Source organism: Rhynchophorus ferrugineus, unplaced genomic scaffold, assembly GCF_030347505.1.
Source record: "Rhynchophorus ferrugineus isolate W39M unplaced genomic scaffold, kcgeb_rfMv2 rfM9, whole genome shotgun sequence".
Classification (NCBI taxonomy): Eukaryota; Metazoa; Arthropoda; class Insecta; order Coleoptera; family Curculionidae; genus Rhynchophorus; species Rhynchophorus ferrugineus.
The window spans coordinates 23,881,498-23,891,745 of NW_027472588.1; the positions used below are offsets into that span (position 1 = coordinate 23,881,498).

At 32.3% G+C, this 10,248-nt stretch overlaps 1 protein-coding gene across 1 annotated transcript; it reads right to left on the minus strand.

The window, feature by feature from the left end:
- Positions 1 to 1,233: 1,233 nt before the first annotated feature.
- On the minus strand, positions 1,234 to 2,295 carry LOC143202027 (uncharacterized). The gene is made up of 6 exons (XM_076413297.1): positions 2,189 to 2,295; positions 2,080 to 2,128; positions 1,912 to 2,001; positions 1,772 to 1,855; positions 1,435 to 1,713; positions 1,234 to 1,372 (listed from the first exon to the last, which is right to left on the minus strand). Exons 1-6 carry the CDS (start codon positions 2,192 to 2,194, stop codon positions 1,365 to 1,367), a joined length of 516 nt encoding a protein of 171 aa, XP_076269412.1. The 5' UTR covers positions 2,195 to 2,295; the 3' UTR covers positions 1,234 to 1,364.
- Between the last annotated feature and the right edge of the window lie 7,953 nt (positions 2,296 to 10,248).

Genomic DNA, 10,248 nt, shown 5'->3' on the forward strand with positions numbered 1-10,248 from the left:
ACCCTGTTGATTGTATCATGATCAATCACACATTTGCCATCTCTTGTAGGTAATCTGTTCAGAAAGTAAAAACCTTTCAATGAAACATTAGTTTATTTTGTAATATACAAAATGTGAAGGCTACATCTTTCGTTCTCATCGAAATTGATCAAATCCCGGTGATCAATAACTATTCAAAGTATAAAAGACACATAAACATATAAAATAAAATATAGAAAACCACCATTTATGGTTAATTGCATTAACGTTAGGAATTAATAGTGTTTAGTCATTACAATATCAGTAATCATTATTATAACAACTTTAAAAAAGATATTTATATTATATGTTTGTGTTTAACAGAATAGAGATTTCCTAAAAATAGAATTATATTAGCAAAAATTATTTTATAGATTACAGCCATCACTGTAGCGATTTTCTCGGATCCTGAACATAACCATAAAAAACTAATTTATTTCTTTACGTTTGTATTTAATGAAAATAGTTATTGATAAAAAAAAATTATCAGAAGGAGCTAATTTTAGTTAATAAATTAAATAAAGAATCCGTAATTAAATAAAATTACTTTTAATGGTGTATGTTTTGAACGAACGTTTGCATCCAATAGATTTAAAAGTTACGTTAATAATCTTACTATATGATTTGACTAGTTTAGTATTAATAATCCACAAACAAATTTCCTTTTATGTACCAAAATAGACACTGGTTATTGCTTGATTAATATCTGAAGACGAATTATTTTGGGAGTCTCACAATACAGTGTCAGCCTATTGGTTTCTTTAACCCCATTCTCATTCGTAGTAATACAATGGTGTACAAAATCCTTTCGAAATTTTTAATGTTTTCTTCTATTCTTTGCAAATATAAATTGTTATTTCATAAATGATGAAATGTTAAAATGAAATCGATTTGTTAATACTATTAGTGACAACTGGTCTGGTATAAAACTCATCTGCTACACTATTATTTTAGTATCATAATTTTTATCATGTTAATTAAATTCATATACAGTAAACAGATATCATCAAACTAAATATATAATTGTTATTTTGAACACGTTTGCCTTAGTAACTTAAAAAATATTGTTTGTATTAAGATTAACTAATTTCTTATAGGTAAACTATAAGCTTTGGATGATTAGTTAAGATGAGTTCTGTATATTTTTCTCCAGTATACTCCAGTATAATATTTAGGTATAAGTGAGATACACGTTTTTATATATAAAAATTATATATTACAAAATAGAATTACAGAAAATTTTACAAATTATGTACAGTTTCTTATGTATATAACAGTGGGAACATTTTTTATACATTTGTTTTTTGAAATGCTGATTGTTTTGAAGTGATTAATGATAAACTTGTTTACCACCCTGAAAAATAAAATAACACGTTTTTAGCGGTTTCATTCTATAACAAATAGAACTGGTCTTACCTTTTCCACCTCCATATCCACCTCCGATTCCACCACCGTAACCACCGCCTCCATAGCCGCCACCACCGTAACTGCCGCCACCGATACCGCCGCCTCCGAATCCACCGCCTCCGCTGCTGATGATCTTGATGATCTTGACTCCGCCTCCGCTACCACCTCCGAAACCGCCGCTACCGCCTCCGAAACTGCCACCTCCGAAACCGCCTCCGTGGCCGCCGCCTCCGAAGCCACCACCTCCGAAACCGCCGCCTCCAAATCCACCGGATTTCAATCCACCTCCTGTAAATAATCGGTGTGTAACGAATCAAGTTGCTGGTTGTTTACTCAGTTGGGTTACCATAGCCACCACCGCCGAAGCTGCCACCTCCGAAACTGCCGCCGCCATAGCTGCCACCTCCAAATCCACCACCGGATTTGAATCCTAAAAAGAAAATTGTCGTTCGATTATAAGGCGGATCAAATTTAACGTAACCGTACCGCCGCCTAAGCTGCCACCTCCATAACTACCTCCTCCGAATCCGCCGCCTCCATATCCGCCACCGCCACCGCCGCCACCGAGAAATCCAGCTGAAAAATAACAATATTTTTAATTAGTATGTACGGTGATGGACATATTTTTTCGTTAAGGCTTTCAGTATCTCTCACCTTGGGCGTAGTTGGCTGCAGCAGCTACGATCAATAGACAGACGAAAGCCTGAAAAAAGGTAAAATAAAATAATACGTATTTTATGGGGCTTCTTCTTGGCTGTTTTACCTTCATGTTCAAGTTCAGGGAGTGACTGACTTGTGGTGAGTGATGTCCGTCGAGTTTTTATACCGAGAATATCGTGCTCGCCAATCCCCCTTTCCAAAATCCCTCTCGCATCGGCCAGTTCATCCCCCCATCTTCCATCAAATAACAACGGCAATTATCGCAATGGGTACGGTACCGTTTGGGTAATTTGTCGGCCGAATCTTTTTCATTTTACGTTCTAATGCTTCTTTACACAACACGTAACTACGGTTAACTTTTCCTTAGTCCGTGTTTAGACTTCCACAATAATAAACTTGTTATAAAAAACGTCTATCTAGTTTATGGGCTTAGATAAAAGAACAGCGGAATAAGCCTAATATGGGTTTATAATTGATATAATTTATTTTCATTATATTTTTTTTATATAATATGTATGTGTTATTAATTTTCTTCTATATTAGAATTTATGGGTTTGTTTATTTATAATTAGGCGATTTATTGCATATCGTCTGAAAATTCACTGGTCCAGTTATTAAAAATATTATATTCGGAATTTGTTATCATATTCATATCATAAGTCATAGTTTTATATATAAATAATAGAATGACAAAGTTATTGAATCAATATGTCTTCAATTCGTTTAATTTTTTATTAAACCTTCGAGACATTTGAATTAAACCTTTCTTAATAAGACATTATATAAAGAAAAACATATATTTCATAACCACCATCAGATTATGAATGTAAACTAGTACATGAAGTATCCAGTCTGGTGAATATATGAAAGCCTTTGTTATATGTTATTATTCATATTATATGATTTAATTAACTAAAAAGGTTTTATATTAAAGATTTTTATAATTATCTCTGTATCAGCCAGCCTTTTACATCAGATTATTTGAACTTTCACTAGTTTCGATTTTACCAAGATAGAGCAAATATAAAAAGTAAAAAAAACTTTCCTCTGGGAATTTTCATTTACAATGTTTGCTGATAGGCGCAATTAGTTTTTTTTTGGATTTATTAAATACCACTGGTGTTACTACAACAATTTAAAAGAAAATTGTAAGCCAAAAATTTTAGGTAAATTTTTTTCGAATAAAGAAACAACGATTTAAACATCCAGAATGTTGATCATATTTAAGCTTACTTGTCAATGAGAGTCGGATTTCTTTTAATTTGCCATGACGATACACTTAAAAATAAATATTTGTAAGTACACAATGAAGTGAAATCACAGTATTTTTAATTTAAATTGTTTTTAGTACAATATTCTGTTTATATTGTCAATTATTACGTCGAATTGGTTCAATGCTAATTTGATGCAGAATACGGTTAAGCGTTTTAGATCACACTTAAATATTTAATACGATATGGTACGTGAATATTAATTCAATTGGTTTTCACAATTTAAAAAAATACAGGTCGATGCATCTGTTGTTATGTGGGAGCGCTAGATCAAGACACAAATTATAAATGTGTTGGCATGATGGCAGCGATGGTGGTAGGTATACTAAGCGTAGCGGATGTAGATGTATTACAATACTTCTTAAAGTATTGTGTTTAGTAGTAAATTTTGTGTTTAGAAATGTTTTAACAAATCAAATTCTTTTAATGGTATTCAAATCTTATACGAATTATATGCTCACTTGTAATACTAAATCTATTACAGATATTAAATATAACCTTCCATATTATTTGCTAAATGAGATAAGGTTAAAATTGTTAATCATATATATAATAAACTTCGCTAGAAGGAACATATAAAGAAGAAAAGAAAAGAACTGGAATTGAAATATAGGAAAATGTACTGACTAATTGGAAGAAAATCACAATTATCAGTACATAATAAATTGCTATTATATAAGCAAATATTGAAACCTATATGGACATACAGAGTTCAATTATAAGGATGTTCTGCAAAGAGTAACATGAATAAAATACAAATTTTTCAGAACAAAGTCCTGAGATGTATTGTGGGTGCACCCAAATACTATAGGACTGATTACCTACATCGAGACCTTCAGATACCCACAGTCAGTCAAGAATTCAAGAGAATTGCAAGGAGGCACGAGGAAAGACTCCATTCTCATACTAATATTGAAATATTGCAACTTTTGGATACCACCAGAACAGGATAGAGACTCAAAAGGAACAAACCATCTGATCTTGTGCAGTGTTGTGTAGTGAGGTGCATATATTACAAAAATTCAGCAGTGACATGTATAAACATTATTTCACCAGAGACTGAGTTAGGGCCGATGGGTCCTCTTAGTTATATACCTAGATTTAAGTTAGCATAAAGACAAATTGTAGGTTAGACGGAAACGACTAGTAACAATGTATTAATTAAATAATAAAAAAAATATACATAATAGCAACATAAATGAAGCCTAATATCAAATTTTGTCAACAGTGTATATTGTTACTGTTATGAGAAATATTATAAAGTTAGAATTATACAGAAATAAATTATCGATGCGGATATCTGAACCTTGCAAGATTTTACCACATTTACCAATTTTTTCTACTTTATTTCAAAATACACAACTTGTTTGTAGTTTTTACCGGTCCATAATTACATTAAGAAACTCACATCATCGATACGTATTAGAACACATATTTAAAGCTCGTAACCATACAAAGCGTTCAGTGCGACCAAAACAACTACGTCACGCACATATTTGGGGCGTTTTAACACTAATTTAAAATTACTTTATTTCAAATGTCAATTTTTCTTCCAAATCCGTCATTGTCATAAAGTAGTTTTTCAAAATTAGTCATGCTCATTCTGTTGTTTTACTGCTACAGCATAATCTCGGTTATTATTCACATTACACCTTTCAATTTCAATATATTTGTAAACTTTAAAATACACTGGTTAATAGAATTAATGCAGGTGCAAAAAGATAATCTTACTCTTTGAAGGCATAATGTTTCCTGAATGTAGCCTACATTAGCTCATGGAGCTCATGAAGAAAGAGGTATCAAATATCTGGTAAATCTAATAGTCCGTTGTTGGGTAAATGCGGGCGTGTTTGTAAATATATTTAGGCAATTAACATTAATTAATCAACATTTAACAAAATCATAAATAGCTAGTATCAGGTGGACTTGCTGATTTCCTTCTTGATTGCTTGATTGAAAGGTACTCGCATAACCGTGGGAGAATACGAGAACCCGAACGGAAGTTCCTAAGCTAATGGAAAAATTCCTATGTTAACCAGGTCCGTCAGTACCATTATAAATATATGTCTGTTTTCCGAGAGTCTCGTTTTTTTTTGGGAATTGGGAATTGAACGTCTGGACCGATAAACATGAAAGTTCCCGACGAACCATGGAACATTTAGAAGTCGCCTGAGAAGGTTGCTTTGGAAAATTTGATGTCGTTTCTCCTCAGAAGATGAGACAAAACTTAAAGTAGAGTTTTAACTCAGAAAAAACTCAGTAAAGAATTGCAGATCGGATTAATATCTTATAAACCCTGGAGTGGGAAGAGCGCATTGACTAACCTAACTCAACCTTTTTCTATAGGGAGCTGAATTTGACACTAATTGAGCCTTCTCTCAAAAAGTAGACCTAGGTCCTGGCCTATTTTTGTACTCTCCAGTGAGTTTTGTAGCATTTTCTTAATGTAGCCTACATTAGCTTATGGATCTCGTGAATAAAGCAGTGTAATCCGCTTAGAGTCCGGCTTCTCGGGCTATCTTCTTGGGTTGTTAATCAAAGGGATGAAGGGTAGGTTTAAAATTTAAATGTTTAATTTAAATTAAAATTTAATTGCTCAAAGGACTAACAGTTTTTTTGCACGGCATCCATAAATTGCCTGAAAGATGATCAAGATGTATAGAATCATAGGTCAATACTTCGAATAAAAACATTTTTCCATTTTTCTTGAAAACTATGTAGTTTTTCCGAAACAAAAAAAAACGGTAATGACTTTCCGATACACCTGGTATATTGTAATTGCCAACCATCTTGGCTAAGCACGGGTAGTAATAGTGAGCTACAGGTGGCACAGCGTAGAGATGATCGCAACAAGTGTTTGAATTTAAAACTGTAACAAATAATACAGCTAAACCTTTTCCATAAATTATTCTCTCTGTTGGTGACAACTGCGTAGAAATCCATTTAGTATTTTTTTAGCTTTTAGTGTTTAGCAGACAGACAGATTTTCAAGGCGTGGGTTTTTTTATAATATGGTCATACTTCAACTGACTTAGACCAAATCTTAAGAAGTCGTACACCCAAACTTTCCTCATGCATTGCTTTGTCTACTTATGAAAACCGCATGAAAATCCGTTTATTAGTTTTTCAGTTTATCGTGAACAGACAGGAAAATGATGTGGAACTTAATAGCACTTCGGGTACTCACCGCTTCTGTTTTATATGCTTACACACTTTGTTTTATATCTACGTAAGACAACCAGTATCTTGATTCTTAAACATTGAGTCAATATTTAATAAGATTTTTTTATTCATCAATGGTATTCATTTACACAAATAACTAAATAAAGTCAATGTTAATGATGATTACGTTAACGGCTTAACGTAAGTAATGATACCATTGACGTTATACTTTATTACAGAAGAGATACTGGTATATATATATATATATATATATATATATATATACGTACATATATATACCTATATATATGTATATATATATATATATATATACATATATATATATATATATATAGCGGTTTGTAAATTCGTTTTCATTCGAGACAATATTTTGCTTTACATATTATTTTGGCTAAAAAGAGATAATAGGAGGTTATAAAACGACATACGTTGTTTTGGCGCTTTGCTTCTTTTGATAAATTTAAAATAGCGCAAATTAAATTTATGAAATGTAAAAAAACAGTGAGCAGTTGTATCAATAAAACATAGTTTAATAGAATTATTTCAAAGACAACTGTTAGTTATTAGACAACATCAGGTATCCATAGAATATTTAGGACGACTCTATAGAGTTCTTTGAGGGGCGTATGTAAATAATGTAAGGTAAATAATGTAAGGATAACCTACGAAGAGGCCTAACAAAACTTTCAGACATTGCTTTTAAAATAATATAATGTTAATAAGCATATAATAAAATTAAGGACGATTTGTTATTTGAATTTGTGTATATAAAAAGATATTTAAAAGTAGAACAGTATGCTACCCTTAAGCTACCTTTTATGTTACTAAAAGTAATGTAAAAACAACAAGCAGACATTTTTTTACTTTAGTTTGAAAATTTGTTGTTAAAGCACTAGGAGGAACCATCACCTATTTTTATGGATAATGCACTATACCATAGTGGAAAAGATCCAAACATGTAAACTGGCAAATGCTGTAATTAAGGAATTATAAAATGACCATAATAGGCATGAGGGTCGAGAAAGATATACAAGCAACAACTTTTGGAAATTAAAACTGAATGAAACAGCAGCTACTCTAAAGATATCAACTGAACTTGTACATCATATCATTCTCAAATATTTGAGTATCAGGAAGCTCTGTACAAAGTGGGTGCCGCGCGAGCTCACTTTTGACCAAAAACAACGACAAGTTGATGATTCGGAGCAGTGTTTGAAGATGATCAAGCGTAATAAACCCGAGTTCTTAGGTCGATATGTAGCAATGGATGAAACATGTCTCCATCAATTCACTACGAAGTCCAATCGACAGTCATCCGAGTGGACTGCACACGATGATCCCGCTCCAAAGCGTAGGAAAACGCAGCAGTCGGCTGGCAAGGTTATGGCGTCTGTATTTTGGGATGCGTATGGAATTAAATAATTAATTAGAATAGTCTGGAATAATTTTCATTGACTACCTTCAAAAAGGAAAGACCATCAATAGCGACTATTATATAGCGTTATTGAACCGTTTGAAGGATGAAATCGCCGAAAAAACGGCCGCATTTCAAGGAAAAGAATGTGCGGCTTCAACAAGACAATGTACCGTTTCACAGGTCAGTGAAAGCGATGGCTAAAATCCATAAATTGGGCTTCGAATTGCTTCCTCATTTACCGTATTTTCCAGATTTGCCCCCCAGCGATTATTTCCTGTTCTCAGAGTGTCTCCTGTTCAAGAATGCTCGCTGTGAGAAATTTTCATCCAATGAAGAGGTGATCGATGAAACTGAGGCTTATTTTGAAGGACAAATCGTACTACAAAAATGGTATTGAAAAGTTGGAGGGTCTTTATAATCAGTGTATCACCCTAGAAGGGAATTATGTTGAATAAAGAAAAAAATAATTTTTCCAAAAAATGTTATGTATGTATGTATTATGGTAGGCCGGGGACTTTTCAATTGACCTGTTATGTCAAAGTAAAAATAACCTAAAAGTTAAAGTTAAATGCGAATAAGTTGCAACGTTCTGACGTCATAAAATTAGATTAAAGTTAACTGTTTTATTGGATAGACTAATATTAATAACACTATTATTACAAATCGACAGAATCATCGAATTTCAACATTTGCCAAATGTACCTGTGCTGTGGTAATCGTATCAATTCTAAAATATAATAGTTCCGATGAAATAAAATAATTGTCGAAGATACGTCAAATTATGAAATAATACTATATTGATTCCCAAATGTTACAAGAAACCAAGCTAATAGATCATTACAAGAATATATAAACCCAGATGCGATCAAGATCTCAAGTCGTTAATTTGTTATTCTTGAGTAATAACGCTCTTGGTTAATTAAAATAAAAATTATTTAATATCCTTGGCGTTGATCAGATTTATAGAGTTAAAGCGAACATTTCCTGGGCTATAGCTTTTATTTTTATCGGCATAATTGCAAATGGTAATTGGTAAAAAAGTGAAGAAAAGGCATCTTCAGAGATTACCGTGACTTTATATGGCTGGTAATTTAGTACAGCCTTGACAGTTTCTTCTGTAAAATTGTTATTGGTCTTGACATTTTGAACTTCGTACAACCGTATTGGGTTTTTTATGCTTTAATGTATTTTTTTGGGGAACATCTATCTAGTACTTTACGTTCTACATAGTTTAATAGCTTTTTTATGAAGTAAATAATAAGTTTATTTATGTTTTTTGGAAATTCAATCGGCATATATCAGTAATAATGATGTACTGTTCAATTTTTACCTACCTGTAATTAGTTGGAATTAAAATATATTGATTGAAATTTTTAAATCATATATGAAATTGCATGATTTGACTAAGTTGATTGGTAAATAATTTTAACTTTTTAATTTTTTATTTTTAATAAGCCACAAAATATCACCAAAATGCACAAAACATATAGTTAACGATATGTATTGTTTTTTCTAACAGGTGTTTTAAATACGACAAATAAATACACATAATAGTATTCCTAGATAAAAAATTCAGGGGTTTTCAATAACGATAGGTCGATGTTGATATGGAATGAAACAAGGTGTGTGTAATATTTTCCAATTTTCAATATCTCAGAAAACATGAAAAACTATAACTGGGTTAAATTATAGAAAATTCATTAGTTTTGCAAAAAGTTTTTCATAAAGTTGGTGGCAATGGTGACTGATTAATTGTGGTGACGTCAAGGTTTCTTCTTCATCTCGCGAACTGGCAACAGAGTAAAATTCGAGTAAAAGGGAAATACAGGAAAAAGGAAGATAGTATTATATGTACGTTTTCCTACAACATATTAACAGCAGGATATTCAATGATTTCCATCAACAAATTATCATTGAAGTAATTAATGTTAGTAATAAAGTTTAGTTTATTAGTTTATTATTAGTAATGTAGAGTTAAGGAAAACAAGAATCGATCAATTCAACAACAAAGTTTTCCATAAGTAGTTACCCCGACAAGAAAGAGGTCAATGTGCAAAATAGAGGACAACACAACTGCAAGTGAGACAAGCCACGTAAGCTAGGTAATCTTCAAGCCCCACGAATTTTGGATGTCAGTATCAGAAACATGATTCTACAGAGTATAGGCCTAATTCAGGGCGGCAGGAATTATGGCAGATGTAACCAACGTCGACTACGCCATTGCTAGTCTCAACCATGATGTCTAGGACGAGTTGGTAGACATAATTCGAAAGTCACCAGGTAACAAGGTGT